At 36.2% G+C, this 17,326-nt stretch overlaps 1 protein-coding gene across 3 annotated transcripts in view; it reads right to left on the bottom strand.

The window, feature by feature from the left end:
* The window catches only part of USH2A (usherin), a 742,577-nt gene that overhangs the window by 657,307 nt on the left and 67,944 nt on the right, over positions 1-17,326 (bottom strand). For all 3 annotated transcript variants that reach the window (XM_045455771.1, XM_045455772.1, XM_045455773.1), the window contains exon 5: positions 1,882-1,945. In XM_045455771.1, coding sequence (XP_045311727.1) covers positions 1,882-1,945 — 64 coding nt within the window. The remainder of the gene's footprint in view (positions 1-1,881; positions 1,946-17,326) is intronic.

Below are 17,326 nucleotides of genomic sequence, written 5' to 3'. Positions count from 1 at the left end.
CCAGTAAAAACTTTAATAGTGCCAAAATTATTGCAGTGCTACTCGGCAGAATTTTAGATAAAGGTGATTTAAAGGATAACAAGACTGGTGGCAGGAAATCTCCCAAATAATGTGTTCCACTGTTACAGCACCCTTTATTCATGTAGCCCTTGATTATACAGACTAGTAAAGAATGTTGATATTTCTAATGGACATAGCGCTGATCCTAGCAGCACCTCAAGAACAATACTTCTCAAATTGACAAGAGCTACTCCTGTCATTTGGAAATTCACCACACTAATCTACATCTTCCTTCAAGAAATTTGAATAAACATGATTCTTTTTGGTCCTTAATAGAAGTAAACAACATCAACTCATCCATGCAATAATATACTATTATTATTATTATAATCTAATAATAAGAGAGAAACTTTAGAGGGCAGCTAAGCAGAATTTCACTTGAACTTTTCTGAACAGAATGAAAATTTCTGTGTCTTAAGAATCCCTAGGAAAGATTTGCTACCTATTCTCAAGATGAGGAAATACTTGATTAACACTCGTCCAACTCTACATAATTTTTGTTCACTGGAAATAGAAAAATATACAATAATACTTCAAATTACTCATTCTTCTTATCTCCAAGTCTAATAGCTCAGCCTCTTGAGACTTTCTCAGGGATCAAAATAATCACTTTCATTGTTCTAAATTCTTTAGTACTTATAAGTTCAACAAAGCAATTTTAAAAGGCAGAGAGAGCAGTTTCTTAAGTATCCAAAACTACTTCATCTAGAATATTTAAACAAATGTATCCCAAATTCTGTAATACAACATGTTCAAAAATCTAGTTTCCTTAGAGGAAAGCCTTTGTATGGGGAATAATCTTAGGGATCCCCTGGGCTTACACCAATGGGTTAACAAGGCATAAAGAAATACAAAGCCATAGGATGCTCACACCCAAGTTTGGTAAACAAGATTAGGCAAATAAGAATAGAGAAGGGGGTCTTAGCCCCCCAGAATAAAGGTGGGCTAGGGCCCCAAAATAAAGCAGGGAGGTTCAAAGGCACCCAGAATAGGGAGGGGTAAAGGCCCCAATATAGAACATAGGTATATGAAATAAACAAGATTAGATATTCAGGGTGGAAGCACCCCCAATTTAGTACTATAGCAGAAAGCTGCTTTCACAGGAAGGAAGGACCAAGTTAGGTAAATCGGTAAACCGGCTATAGACTGCTGCTCTGCCCTGCAGGGCGAAGTTGCCCAGAGAGGAGATGGTTAACAAAAGAAAGGTGCCTTGTTAACTCTGAGGTCGTGTGTCCTACCTGTCTCATCCCCTAGGCTAGCTAAGATAAACAGAGGTGGTGCCTCATGTCCTCTGTAAATAACCTTCCACTCAGAGCCAGGATTTTGTTTTGTATTAATCCAAACCCCTAACCCTGAATGTCTTCAAGACCCCTTTTCCCTCACGTCCCCAAGTTAATGTTCACAGATTCATTGTCTCTTTGTGCACATCCAACATCATGTTTATAAGTCTTCTGATCCTAATAAAAATGGGGCTAAGACCCTTATTCGGGGCTCTTGTCTTTTCCCAGACATTAACCATCTCTCGCTTTTCATCCTGTGTCCCACTCTTTTGCTGGCCAAAAGAGAACTTTAGACTTAGAGTCTACCACACCTTTGTAAAGAATTTGATCAATTTCATATTATAAGAAGTTACCCAACAGAGGAGCACTAGTGAATAACAACCATAGACTAAGTCAAAGCAAACAGTGTAAACATTAATTAGGTGATATTTCCCAAATTCTATAAAGATGAAAAATAACATAATCTTTTGCAACTCTTACTAAATTGAATTCGAGAATTATTCTTATACCTGTTGAACTCTACAACACTACATTCACTTACCTGTTTGTAAGCGCCACTTGGTATAATTGAAAATCTTGCATTCTTCCAACAAACTGCTCTAATCCTGCAGAATACACATAATATAATCATATAAGAAGTTGCAGTTTCCCAAGCAGTGGCTGACAAACAAATAAACAAATCAGTTGAGCGTTCGACTCTTGATTTTGGCTCAGGTCATGATTCCAGGGTCATGGGATTGAGCCTCATGTCAAACTCCATGCTAAGCATGAAGCCTGCTTAAGATTCTTTCTCTCTCTCCCTCTGCCCCTATTTCCCACTCATTCTCTCTAAAATAAAATAAAAATAAAATAAAATAAAATAATCATAGTGTTTTCCATAGACATTGCAAAATTTAAGCCAAAGTGAATATTTTGCCCAGCCTGTTTACTGATCCAACTTGTTGTCTTTCTCCAGAAGCTGCCTCCCCAAATATTTTTTTATTTATTTTAATTGGAGTAGAATTGACACACAATGTCACATTATTTTCAGGGGTACAACACAATAATTCAACTCTATATGTTATATTATGCTCACCACAAGTGTAGCTCCCATCTGTCACCATAAAATGCATTACAATACCATTGATTCTATTCCCTATGCTGTACTTCTCATCCCTGTGACTTATTCATTCCATAACTCCCCAAATCAAATTTCTCTCTAGTTTATAAACCTATAAATCTATCATGTTATCAATGCTAAATTTGATTGTCATCTACTTTCATCTGCAATTCCCAGAGCATTTGCATTGCCAAGAGGAAGTCTCCCAACCTGTTCTATCACCACCACCCCACCCCCCCTGCCCCTGTTCTGTCTCCAAGCTCCAGAGTATCATTTTGGGTCATCTCCAAACTTAGATTAATGCCTAGTCTAGAAAATCTCCAGTAAATGAGGATAAATTGAAAACCTCCTATTCATAAATTTTGAGTTATTCACATATATCAATGGTATTCTAGCTCAGTCTCAAAATTCCATTACCTCCTGAGAATTCTTCTAAGACAAGCCAGATTCAAAGTCCACTCTGCATTGAATTAGGTGAACTTTCAAGGTGTAGGTAGATATCAACCTTAAATCACACATTGCTTCATTAATTCATTTAGCAAATATTTATTTAGAATTTAATAACAGGTAAGCCCAAGAGAATGGGAACAGAAAAGCCTAAAAAAACAAAAAGCAAAAAACAAACAAACAAACAAAAAAAAAACCTACCACCTCTCGGGTTTGTTATTATGCTTCTAATAATGAGGAAAATTTGATTAAATGGAATAATTCTAGCCAGAGTCTGGATCATGGTAACAGAAGAGGGGATGTGATCTACCTTATTGTGCCAATTCAATAATTATTTTTTAGGGCAATTAAATTTAGGGCAATGGCCAACTTACCAAATGACCATTTCCTCAAAAGTTCGTTTACTTGAGAGATAGAGAGAGTGCAACTGGGGGAGGGGCAGAGAGGGAGGGGAGAAAGAGAGACAGAGAGACAGAGAATCTTAAGCAAGCTCCATGCCCAGTGTTGAGCCAGATGCAGGATTTGGTCCCACAACCCTGGGATCATAACCTGAGCTGAAATCAAGAATCGGATGCTCAACCGACTGAGTCACCCAGGTGCCCCAGTGTGTTTGTTTTTAAGCTATTGTCCTTTTGTCTTGATAAGAGTTTTAATGAATATTTGATCTATCTTTGTTGCAGCTCCTTGGTGGTGATATGGAAGAAACTGGGGCAGGGTAAGGATATATCTGATGAATAAAAGATGTCGAGTAGAATTAGCACACCGAATAGTCTGAGATATTGATCTCAGAAGCAGGAGAAGATGAATGAGCAAAGAGGGTGACTTTTGGCATGAGTATGTGTCTGTGTAAATGTATATGTGCACGTGTGTGTATATGTTTGTGGGCACATATGTTTGTGTGCACATGCATATATACATATATATTATATTTTAAAGGACATTTAAGAAAGTAATCAAGAATATTTTATCTATTAATATTTTTTCATAAATATAAATATTTTCAAACAATATACTTTAAGAAAAAACTATGTTTATGGACTTTCCCTCACCACCCCTCTGTCTCGGTCTTTCACGTACCCCACAACCTGAGGTCCACAGGAAGAAGGTGGACTACACAGCCTCCTGCTCTGACTTTTCAGTAAGGAGAGTTGCTCTATCCTATCTGTCCAGAAACAAGTGCAAACTAATTATTTATTAAATTGGTGTTATGAAGACAAAACAAGAAAATACTATAAAAGTCTGCACAAATTTTTAGAATTCCAACACAGTTTGCTTTAAAATGTGTAATTGAAAGAAATAAGAAAATACAATAATTTGTTCATAGGTGAAGTGGCCATCCAGAAAACTTGATAAATTGATGTGGATCTAAGACCTAAAGTTAAGCAAAGTAGGGAATGGCAGAGGAAGGATATGCCTTTCTTGAAGATAGGAGGAAAGATGGGAGGAACAGGTATGAATATGGCTAACTTATCGTATGCTTGTGTGTTTTTGTAGGGGAGTGGGGAAGACAAACAGAAAAAAACTACTCATGGTATTAATTGTCTTTCTGAGATAAGAGGTAATGAATATTGTCTTCCTAAATGAAGGAAGCTGGATCTACCTTCTGTTTATTTCTTTACCTTCACCTCTTCACACTCAAACCACATCCAACCCTTATCTCCCTAGCCTCCGCTATAACTCTTGCTGTAGTTCCACATCCTGAATTTAAAAGTGCCCCACTGTTGAATGTTTTATCTCAAATAACCCAGAAAATACAGATCATAAAAAATATGAGATAATCATTTGTGATTTTCAAAGCCCTAATCTAACTGAAAGCAAAAATAATGAATGTTTTGATTTTGTCAAAGCCAGAATCATGGTTTTAAATTGTCAAGGTGGCTGTACTCTTTTATGCATTCATTCATTCAACAAGTATTTACTGATTGCCTATTATGTGTTAGGCACTTTCACAGGTTCCAGGGATATATCAGTTCACAAGATAGGAGTAAAACCCCAAAAACTTATTTTATGGAGCTTGCATTTAAGCAGCTAGATGAACATAATACATGAGTAATTTACATAGTACACTAGAACATGATAAATGCTATGAAAATTTGGGGAAATTAGAGAAGCTTGGAAAGCATAGACTGGAGTTTTAATTTGGATGGTATGTTCAAGAGAGGCCTCATTGAGAATGTGGTATTGACAGGAGAAAGGGAATGAATCATTCATATATCTAGGGGCAAAATATTCCAGACAGGAGCCAATGAGTGCACAGACCCCTAAGGCAGTATGCTTGGCATGTGAGAGGAACTGCAAGGAGCCAGCATCCAGGAGCAGAATAATAGAGGGGAGGCTATTGGAAGATTAGGTCAGACAAGTAACTGGCTGGGGGGAAAGGGGTTCAAGTCATTAAAAGCCTTGCAAACCTACTGTAAAGACTTTGATTTTTATTCTGAATGAAATAGGAAGACACTGGAGGGTTTAGAGGAGAGGACTGACATGATCTCAGGTTTATTCAAAAGTGTTAAGAATAGAATGGAGAGGACAAGGGTACAGGTAGTGAGACCAGTTAAGCTATTATAGTAATCCAAGTGAAAGATGATAGTAGTCAGACCAGGGTGTAGAAGTGGAGGTGTACATTTCAATACTGATAAATTAGAATTAACTTCCTATATTTTAATAATAGTTAAAGGGAAGCTCTGCTGCAGAGGAATAATAAAATATATTTTATCATCTATAAAATAAAGGGGCTGTGTTTTATGACCTTTAAAAACCATTTTAGTTGTAAATTTTGGAGTCTGAACATAGAAAAATCACATCCTCTACTGAAGAATTCATATTTGAAAAAAATATCCAAAGCAAGAAGTGAGAAAAAAATTCTCTAAATACCTATAGTTAATGTGAATCATCCATTCTAAATAAGAGAATTATGATTTTGGTTTCAGTGGGAAATATCTTAAAATATTTTGAGGATTAAGATGGATTTTACTCCTTCCTTTCCTAGTTGCCATTTCCTTAACAGTAGATATTCATTGGACTAAATAGTCTATAAAAAGATTCTTCTTTGAAAAAATATTCATATGGCCAAAATATGTCTAAATAATATAAATGGGTCAGGGAAACAGACAGACTCATACCGGAAAGATCTCATAATTGTCTACTCAGAAAACAGATAATGACCGGGAAAAGGCAGTACATCCACATTATAACAGGTGGCATAGCAAAATTAGATAAATGGGAACACTGTAAGTAATCTAATATATAAATCAGGGTAAAAATAGGTTTTCAAAAAACCTAAATTAATAAATGTCACAGCAACTAGAAAGGAAGAAATAAAACTGCCCCTATTTGTGGATAACAGGAGTGTCTACTTAAAGAATTCCAGTGAATCTACATAAAAGCTACTAGAATAAGTGAACTTAGCAATTTTATATGATACAAGTTAAATATATAAAAGTCAATTCAATTCTTATGTACTAGTGATGAAACACTGAAAATAATTTTTTTAAGTATGATTTGTATTAGCCACAAAACATGAAACACTAGTTATAAATCTAACATAACATGACAGTGTCTGTAGGGAGAAAAATGCAAAACAATGATGAAAGAAATTACAGGATGTCATTATGAATGGCAGAGAAAGAACAACTGAAAATTCTCTCTTCCATAAAAGCAATGAAAACTCTAGCAAAGAGTGTCAAAACAACTTCTCTGGAACTCTGTAAATTAACCAAAACTCTGCCACAATCCAGGGAGGTTTAATTTTTAATGCCTGAACATCAGTAAGAATAGCATGTTTTGGGGGGGGGGGGTGGCATTTTAACTTTCTCTGTTCCCATCCTCCTCTCTGCCACTCAATGGTAACCTTGAAAATAAATATCCATGATAACAGTGAGAAACAGCAGCCTAGCAACCACTGGAGAAATCAGAATGAAATTGGAGTTCCTACAAAGCTCCAACCTCAGAAAATTTAGTCTGTCTGACAATATCTTAGAAAACCCATGAGCAAGACTTGAACAGACTCAGAGCTTGCCCAGTGGAAACAGTCATTTCTCTATGGATGTTTGTTAGAAATAATCAGTAGCAACTGCTTACCATTGCAGTTGCCAGAGGTAGAGATAATAGTTGGGTAAACAACAAACAAAGCAAAAAAGTTAAATAGAAAAGCTGAAGCATAAATGTCCATAGGGAGTTTTGCAAAGCTCTGAAATATTACTGGAAATCTAGAATGCCATGCACATATAAAGCCTATGTGCATGCTCAAGAGAAACCTGAGAAGAACCTAAGTTCTCACCTCTGCTTGACATTCTGGCTCTGCATAAGCAGGTAGTGGTGACTAAAGAAGACAGCTTACCTGTTTAAACATTAGAGGCACACTTTAATACAAATACAGAGCTTTAAGCAAAGACTGAAAAACTTATTCATTCTAGGAATTTAAGAAATTCTCTCTTCAAACATTTAGCTGAGCACTAAGTTAATTGAACACAGAAATCAGTGCCCACATGTGACAATAATATAGACTGTATGTAAATCAGGTCAGTCACTAAACAAGAAAGCAGCAATAAACAGAAGCATAAAAAAACATTAGAAAGGGAAGAATGATTTCCAGATTTGCTATATTATTTAAACATCCAGTTTTTAACAAAAAAAGTGACACATGCAAGAACAACAACAAAAGAAACTATGGTTAACAAGTTGATACAGAGTGGAAGGAAAAGCAGTCATAGAAACTTGGTCAATTGTAAGTCCATACATTAAACTTAGCAGACAAAGGGGCGCTTGGGTGGCTCAGTCAGTTAAGCGTCCGACTCCAGCTCAGGTCACGATCTCGCAGTCTGTGAGTTCGAGCCCCACGTCGGGCTCTGGGCTGATGGCTCAGAGCCTGGTGCCTGCTTCCAATTCTGTGTCTCCCTCTCTCTCTGGCCCTCCCCCGTTCATGCTCTGTCTCTCTCTGTCTCAAAAATAAATAAAAACGTTAAAAAAAATTTAAAAAAAATAAACTTAGCAGACAAAGACTTTAAATCAACTATTTTAAATAGTTGCTCAAAAAACTAAAGAAAGGATGAAAATGGTGCCTCAGCAAATAGAGAATATGAGTAAGGAGACAAATTGTGAAAATAACAATTCACTAGAGGAGTTCAATATTAGATCCAAATGGCAGAAGAAGGAATTGGTGAACATGAAGATAGGTCAAATTAGGTTATTCAGTCTGAGGAAGAAGGAAAAAGTAATGCAGAAAAATAAACAGAGCCTCAGAAAACTGAGACACCATCAAGTGTACCAACATAAGTATAATAGGAATCCCAAGAAAAGATACAGAAAAAAGAGCAGAAAAAATATTTTTAAAAATTACTAAAACTTTTTCAGATTTGATGAATACCATTACCTACACATCCAAGAAGCTCAATGAACTCAAAGAAGAATAAATTCAAAAAGATCTACACCTAGAGATATTATTATCAGACTGTTGGAAGACAAAGAGAAAATCATGAAAGCAGCAAGAGAGAAATGACCCATCTGATACAAAGTATGTTCAATAAGATTAACAACATAATTTTAATCAGAAACCATGGAGGCCAGAAGGCAGCAGGATGACATATTTAGGGCACTGAAAGAAAAAATATTGCCAACCAAGTATTCTCCCCAGTAAAACTATTCTTCAAAAATGAAGGACAGATTAAAACATTCCCAGATAAACAAAATTGGAGAGAATTGTGACTAGTAGACATGCTTCATATAAATTACTAAAGTAAACTTTTATGTTGAAATAAAAGGACACTAAACAATAACTCTAATGTACCTAAAGAAATAAAGAGCCCCTGTAAAGTAACTACAAATATAAATATATAAGATAATATAAATGCATTTTTATTTATAATACTTTTTCTCCTGATTTAAAAAAACAACTGCATAATACAATAATTATAATTCTGTGTTGACGGACATCAAACACCATAATTTGAATGACAATAACAAGGGGGAGGGAAAAAAACTAAATAGATACAAAGTTTTTGTATACTATTGAAATTAATTTGGTATTGGGGTGCCTGGGTGGCTAAGTAAGTTAAGAGTCTTATTCTCAATCTTGCTCAAATCATGATCTCACAGTTTGTGAGTTCAAGCCCCTTAGAATTCATTCTACCACACTCTCTGCTCCACCTCTGCTCATGCTGTCTTTCTCTCTCAAAATATGTAAACTTAAAAAAAAAAAGTTGGTATTAATGAAAACTAGATTATGTTAACTTTAATACCCTGGGAAACTACTAACAAAATAACAAATAGTAAAAAAAAAAAAAAATGACGAGGAGGTTAAAATGGTATACTAAAACATATTAACACAAAAGAAGATATTAATGGAGAAATAGAGGAACAAAAAAGACATATAGGAAACAAATAGCAAAGTGACATTTCAACTACCTTATCAATAATTACATTAAATGGAAATGGGGTAAACACCTCCCAGAAAAGGAGATGTTGGAAGAATGGGGGCAAAAAACAGAATCCAACTATATGCTTCCTAGGAAAGACAAACTCAAAGAAACAAATAGATTCAAAGCTAAAAGACAGAAGAAAGACATACTACATAAACTGTAGCCAAACACATTCCCGATAACCAAGGGAAAAATCCCCAAAATACCTAGAAGGTCCTTTAAGACAAATGAAAACAAACGCACAACAAAACACACTTCATGAGTTTCAGGTAAAGTGTTGCTTAAAGAGAAATACAGCTATAAATATCTATATTAAAGAATATAGTAATGAAATCAATGACCTAATATTCTACCTTAAGAAATTAGAGGGAAAAAAAAGAGTACACTTCACCCAAAGCAAGCAGAAAGAAGCAAGTTATAAAGATTAGAGTAGACATAAATGAAATAGAAAATAGAAAAACAATAGGGAAAAACAACAAAAGTTTATCCTTTGAAATGATTAACAAATCTGACAAACATTTAGCTCGACTGACAAGGAAAACAAAGGACAGAAAAGTCAAATCAGGAATGAAAGAAGGAACATTACAAATGATCTTACGGACATGAAAGATCGTAAGATAATTCTGTAAACTGTTTACTAACGATTAGATAATCTTGATAAGATGAACAAATTCCACAAAAGGTACAAACTACTGAAACTGACTCAAGAAGAAATAGGCATTCTGAGTAGTTTCAATAAGCAAAGAGAATAAATTAATAATAAAAACAACTACACACAAAGAAAATCCAGGACCGCATGCCTTCAACTAGTGGATTCTTCTAAACATTTAAACAAGGAATAACTCCAATCCCTCCCAAGTTCTTCCAAAAGAAATAGAAGAGGAAGAAACACTTCTCAACTCATTCATAGACTGAATCAGAATTCATAGATTCATAGAATCATCTCATCCTGATACCAAAACCAATAAAGACATCATAAGAAAGTTACAGATTAATATGTTTTATGAATATAGAGGTAAAATCTTCAACAGAACACTAGTAAACTAAATCAAACACCATAAATAAAAAGATTATATACCATAAGCAACTGAGATTTATCCCAGAGATACAAGGCTGGTCCAATATGTGAATATTGAATAATGCATAATATTGATAGAATAAAGGATAAAAAACAAATGATCCTCTTCATAGATTCAGGAAAGGCACTTGCCAAATTCCAACACTATTTCATTATAAAAACAAGCTATGAAAGAAGGGAAGTTCCTCTGCTGGAAGCCGAGCTATCAAACCAGCCTGATGGCAGGGCCCGGGCGGTGGACAGATCGGGATGGTGTGGCGGCCCACCGACAGTGAAGCTTCTTGTACTCCTGCTTTTATGTAATTTGGCCTTGGCGTTGGTCAGGGCAGCCCCCCTACCAATGAAAGTACCTGGGGAATTGCCAGTTCGGGAATTGCCCACGACGGGCCCCCAGGGAAAAGAACCATTGGGGAAAGAAATAAGAGTCCGCAGGAAATTACGCGGCCCTACATCCAGCCCTTGCCGCCCCCTATAAACACTCCTCTACCTAAAGGGAGGATAGCCCCATATATTTCCCAGCCAAGGAGGGGGACAAATGGGTTCGAAATCCCCACTCTGGCAACAAAGGAATGTATCTATGGATACAAGTTACTCCAACCCCTAGGCCCACTTGGCCCCCAGGAGGCATTCCAGATGATAACTGTACCTGGTGGGTTAAGGTACAGAATGGTTCATTAGTTCCTAGGTATACATTGTCTCTCTGGGAGCACATAAGGCGTGGGCTCCCAGGGCCCTCTTGGCTCCCTCCCGGCACCCCAGACCAAAGCGAATACTCTTGTCCCTTGTACCACAGATGGCACAAAGGAACAATTAAGAAGTCATGTCCTTGTAAAACATTCCACTTGAGGTGTTGAGAGCTAGATGACCTTGAAAGGGTAGGAGGGAATGTTACTAGAAAATAACTATGTTGTTCCTTTATGGGTGATCACACAAAGGAACATCTTTAGAATTAGGTAATGCCGAGAAACATAGATAACGCACGCTACCAGGAATTTGCTAACAAATACAATGCCACGCTTGCTACAATAAAGCGGCCAGTCTAACACACTGCTGTTGTCTGTGTCCATTTTATTTTTGTTTTATTTTATTTTCACTTTTTCGCCGCTGCTGTTCATCCTTTGGGAACCCCTGGACCCGCTGGAGCTGGACTCCGGCATTCCTCATTGGATAAAGAACATTTATAAAAACCTACAGTTAGCATTACACTTTGTGGTGAGAAACTAAATGTTTTCCCCCTGCAATCAGGAACAAGACACTAATGTCCACTCTTGCCCCTTCGATTCAACAGTGTTCTGGGCATACCAGCTAGGGCAATTAAGCAAGAATAATATACATTTTACAGAATAGAAGGGAAGAAAGATGAATGTGTCCCAGGAGAAATTTAAAATTATAGAATTTTATAAATTATAAAAATGAGATAAAACTAATTCTCAACTTGGGAACAAATAAATGCTTTTGTTCATATAATGGGATATGAATAACACAACTACAAGGAATGAATCAGATCTCAAATAATTCCCCATTTTTGTGCAAGCACCAAGTTGAAAATACACTAAGAAGCCATTCTGTACATTCTAACATGAAGATAATAGCATATATTATATTATTTAAGGATATTTACCTATATATTAGGTTTAACCATCTGAAATAGCCAATATTTGGCCATTTTTAATGTAAGAAATGGCAATTTTATATGAGTCAACCTTATAACAAAATCATACAAATATACATGAGAATGATAAATGTAAATGCGTAACAGGAAAGGAGATCTTTAAGAATCTTTAAAAATTGCTTAAATAGATTTTGAAATTTCAATTTCACATGTCCATTGTCTGGGAAATCACTGACATAAAGAAAGTGGGGGTATTTCTAAATTATTTTAGAAGGTTAGATGTTGCTATAAATGTTAAAGTCAAATAAATAGTAATAACAATGTGAAGTTAGTAAGATTAGATCTGTCCCTTGTGAACCAAAAGTTTTAGAAATAGAAGTATGATAATTAGCATAGGTAGTTTTAGAGACATCTACCCATAGGTTAAAAGAATTAAAGATAATTACTGAATTTCTTTTTGGAAATAATATCTAACATGATATCAAACAGAATCCTCCTTTTTTAAAATAACAGAGCTTAAAGACTGAGCATTTTGACCATACCATTAATAGATTCACATGTAAAGAACAAAATCTCAATGCAGTAAAATAAAAGCTAATATATCTCCTTTTAACAAAGACTTAGCTAATTGCCTGTCATCATTTCTATCAGGAATTCAAATTGAAATTAAAGGTATGCATGAAGAGATAGGTTAATTACCTGATTTCTATTTACTTCATTGTGACACTAAAGAAAACACTTTTTCTACAACAGATTTTAAAATAAATCATAAAAATCTAGAACTTCAAAATATGATGGTTCTAGAATAGAGTCAATCTTGCTCATTTTTTTTAAGTGCTCAAAATGGTAAGGGCTTCATGCCAACAAAAAAACCTAGAGTGTGTTTTCTGGTTTTGTTGTTACTGTTATTGTTGTCTTTAGGCATCAAGAGAAAAGAATGAGAATATACTCCAATTATCATGTAACCATAAGAAGGAAATAAAGCTCCAAATGAAGCTATCATTGCAGACAATAAAAAACATAAGCATTTAATGTACAGTCATATACAATTAATACAGGTATTATTATACAATTGTACAATACATACAGTATTATAAAATTTCTTGAATGAAGGAAAGTTTGAAAATTTACCTCCAGAATCATTATTTAAATCAGTGAAAAGAAAGCTGTTATCCTGAAGAATCAAAGGATGACCACAAAATAGTCAAGAGTAATTGAGTCAGAGAACAGAGAACAGAACCTTATATTATGCTAATTTCATCCAATTCCTTTTCTTCTTTTCAGAACTAGTTTTCTGCAATATCTACACCCAAAGTCTCCTTTTCCTTACCATTTAGTCTCATTTTAAGTGATCTACATTCCCTTTTCTCTATCGCTAGACTGAAAGTGTACTCTTGATGGCCAACCTAGGTGTGATTTTCAGTCTTATAATTTCTCCTTAGTATTCTGGTGTTTGGTATTATTGAAGAACATCTTGAAATCATCATCATTTGTCTTCTAATACCCTAACCCTTGGGATACTTCTGAAGCTCCTTGGGTGCCTCTAATCTTTACCCCCATCTCCCAACCCTCTATCTGTAGCTCTATACTCTTTTTTTCTAGTTTTCTCTCCTCCAATAATTTTATCTGCTTCTAGAACTTCAAAAATAACCTCTATAAGGAATATTCTTATCTCCATATCACTAACCCTAAATCAGTCCTCAAATCCAGTCTCCTGTCTCAAACGACATTTTGCCATTTCTACTTGGCTATTCCATTTCTACCTCAAATAATCAACATTAATTCCCTTAAGCTCACTCTCCTTTCCCTCAGTTCCTCCCCTGCATTAACCTTTCTCTCCTTTTCTTCTTCTCCGCTCTCCTCTCCACCTCATATATGCACACATATACACACAAAATCCCAACATCCCTATTTCTCTTTATGATACACCTTTGACTTCTTCTTCTCCTTTAATCACCAGTATCTGCTCAACTACTTCTTTGTAACATTTTCCATCCTCACAGAGCAAGTCCATTAGAAATCACATCTGGAACACTGCCAGAGAGGTGAGGCTGACAAACTAATTTTAGCTATATCCATATACTCTACCCTTCAGATCCTCTCACTTCATCCACTTGTTGAGCAAACAGCAAATATTTATTGAATGGCTATCATGTGACAGGCAATCTTCCAGGCTCTAGGGATACATCAGAGAACAATGTAAACAAACAAAAAAATCACAGAATTTATATTCTAGAAGGGAAAACGTATGTATACAATAAAAATACTAAGTAACTCATATACTAAGTTAAAATGGTAAGTTCCATGAAGAGAAAAAAAGGCAGCATAATAAGGGGCAAAACGTGGGGAACTGGAGGGTTGTAGGGAAGATTTCATTAAGAAGGCAATATTTGAGCAGACCCAAAGAGAGGGAGTCAGCACTATAGAAATCTGAAGGTATAGACTTCCAGTCTAAAGGAACCATGAATACGGAAAAGACCCTAAGACAGAAGTGGACTTCACTATTCAAACAACAGCAAAAAGGCCAGTTTGGGTGAAACAAAGTGCAAAAAAGAAATGGTAGCAATAGTAACGCCGGAGAAGTAACTGTAGTCAGATCATGTAGGTCTTATAGGCCATCATAAAAATGGTGGCTTTCACTCTAGTGAGGTAGGAAAATAATGAAGCATTTTGAACACAGAAGTAACATGATCTGACTCATGAGTAACGGAGCAATCCTGGCTATTGTGCTGAGAAAAAAAGTGGATGGCAGGGTGGAGGCAGTTAAAAGACTTTGCATTAATCCACGCAAGAGCAGCAACCATGCCCTGGACTGGGGTAGCTCTAGAGCAAGTGTGAGTTGGAAACAAAATCTGGACATATTTTGAAGGTAACATCAACAGGACTCTTCTGATACATGTGTCAAATGTGAGAAGAACTGGCAAGGACTCCAATCTTTCCTTCTGAAATAGTGGAAAACGAAACTGCACTTACCTGAAATGGGGAGGATTATAGAAGAAATAGTATGTGTATCAAAGTAAGAGGTCTAAAACATCCAAAGTTCAGTTTTGGGAAAAAATGAGATATAAATTAAGCATCCAAATGGAGATTTTAGATAGTCTGAGGTAGCATTCTGGAATTTAGGAAAGAGGCTGGGGGAACGAGGAAGGAAGATAGATTTCGATTAAGAATTTAAGCCACTTAGACGGTATTTAAAACTTTGAAGCGGGAGGTGATGTTTAAGGGAGTGCATGTCTACAGACATGGAAACAGAACCAAGGTGTGAGTCCTAGAGTACCAATGTTAAGAAAGCCAAGTGGATAAACAGGAACCAGGAAATCAAATTGAGACACAGCAACTAGAAATTCAGGGACAAACCGGGAGATAATGTGGTCTTAGACACCAAGTGAAGAAAGTATAACAAGGAAGGAGTGATCTCAACTCTTTTCAGTGATGTTGATGGGTCAAATAGGATAAAGATGTGAAATTATCAGATTTATGATGTGAAGGTCAGCAGAGATTTGACAAGTATAATTTAAATGTTGTGGTGAGCTAAAGCCTGACTGTAGACAGTAGAACTGGAAAAGAAAGAGTGCTATCACTGACAAAACAAGGAGGAAGTTTTGCTTAAAAAGAGGAACAAAGAAACAAAACAAAACACTTACTCTGGTGGAGGATGTGGGAGTTAAGAAAAAAATTTAATGGAAGAATCATACCATATCTGTATGTCCTTGACATGTTCCATTAATACTAGAGAAGTTCCAAAACACTAGAAAACACGATACAGGAGCAAATGGGGAAAAATGCTGTGAAAATTACCTTGATAAGATCTAGATTATATGACAGAGGTGGATAAATACAGCAGTGGGAATTTATAGTAGTTATTTTATTACTTGTTTTAATTTCCTCGTGAACTGGAAGGTATTATCATCAGCGGAGGGTCAGGATAAGAAGTAAATTTAAGGACAGAACAAAACGTGTACACAGTTACCCAAAGGCAGAACGTGAATGCGTAAGGGAAATACGGAATGAACCTAGGGCAGCATCATGGGCACATAGGAGGTTTATGGTCATAAATGTTAGGTGGCACAAGTCATCCTGATTGGGTCTATTTAACCAATAGAGGGTGTTGCCATGGTAATACTAGCAAGTGAGGAAAAATAAAAAGCAAAGGAGTCAAGGTGTGTGCAAGGAAGTGATTCTAATATTTGACCATGATACTTAAGCTCAATAAGAAGGGACAGAACGCAACAAGGGAGTGAGAGACAGGGGAAAGTTGTTTCAGTAAATTGATTAAACATCCCAGAGGTGTTGAAGAATGGCTGGATTCAGGGCACCAGAGGGTGCAAGTTGATAAATACTAGCATATATCTGACAGAAAAAGGAAATGCACAATATTTATATGCTATACAAACTGATTAAAATACTGCTTCTGGACAAAGGGAGCTCTAGGAGGCACAGACATGAAAAGCAACAATAAAAAAAAAGTGAGGAATTGTCACTACCTTTCAGCTTCAAATACTGGCAGTGAATAGATTTCGGGCAAACCAAAATAAATAAAAAACAAAAAAACACGTTAAAAGTTTAAAAAGCCAGAGGTACCGTTAGGATCCCAAAGGGCCAAAAATTACTCCAGAAAAAGTTATAAGAGATAACTATAAGGTGAATGCCTAAATTCCACAAAAATAATCCTTGAGGCCAAATAATAATCCTTCTAGGTCCAGACAGCCAGAGACTGGCCATCGCTGAGACAGCCTAGCAGACAGCAGAGTTAAAGCGGAGAGTTGGACAAAGAAAGAAAAGAGGCACAGATTAGATGTTACAATAATGGTTGGACTTCATCTTCGGATTAAGACATGGACAGATGCAAGAGACCATCACTTTACTATCAACCCAACAACCAAATTATGCCAGGAAAACTATAAAATCATTTTTAACCCCTGAGAAAGTAGAGAACACAAAGAAATCTAAACAAATTAAATTCTACAAAGGTACAAGCCTTTCATAGGAGAGATGAGACCCAGGACTGCTGGTCTCCCTAACAGAGAAGCAAGAGGTGGGAGAGTCAGCCATAGTACCCTGGAACAGCTTAGAATTCCAAAGGGCCCAAGCACACAGTGAGTCTGCCCCCAGCCCGATTCTATCCTCAAACATCTGAAACCAGTGGTAAATGACATAACATTGAAACTGTAATAAAGCCCACATCCAGATCAACTTCAAATCAGTTTGACATTATTCTTCTCCTACTCACTTTCCTCAACAACCCCCCAATGCGCTCGCTCTCTCTCTCTCTCTCTCTCTCGAAGCCTGATAGAGTGCTCTTTCCTCTAGAGGTAAATATTATTCATTTCTGTCTTT

This window comes from Leopardus geoffroyi, chromosome C3 (assembly GCF_018350155.1).
Source record: "Leopardus geoffroyi isolate Oge1 chromosome C3, O.geoffroyi_Oge1_pat1.0, whole genome shotgun sequence".
Lineage (NCBI taxonomy): Eukaryota > Metazoa > Chordata > Mammalia > Carnivora > Felidae > Leopardus > Leopardus geoffroyi.
The sequence above is the reverse complement of the archived record's forward strand: the minus strand, read 5'-3'. Positions and strand labels throughout refer to the sequence as shown.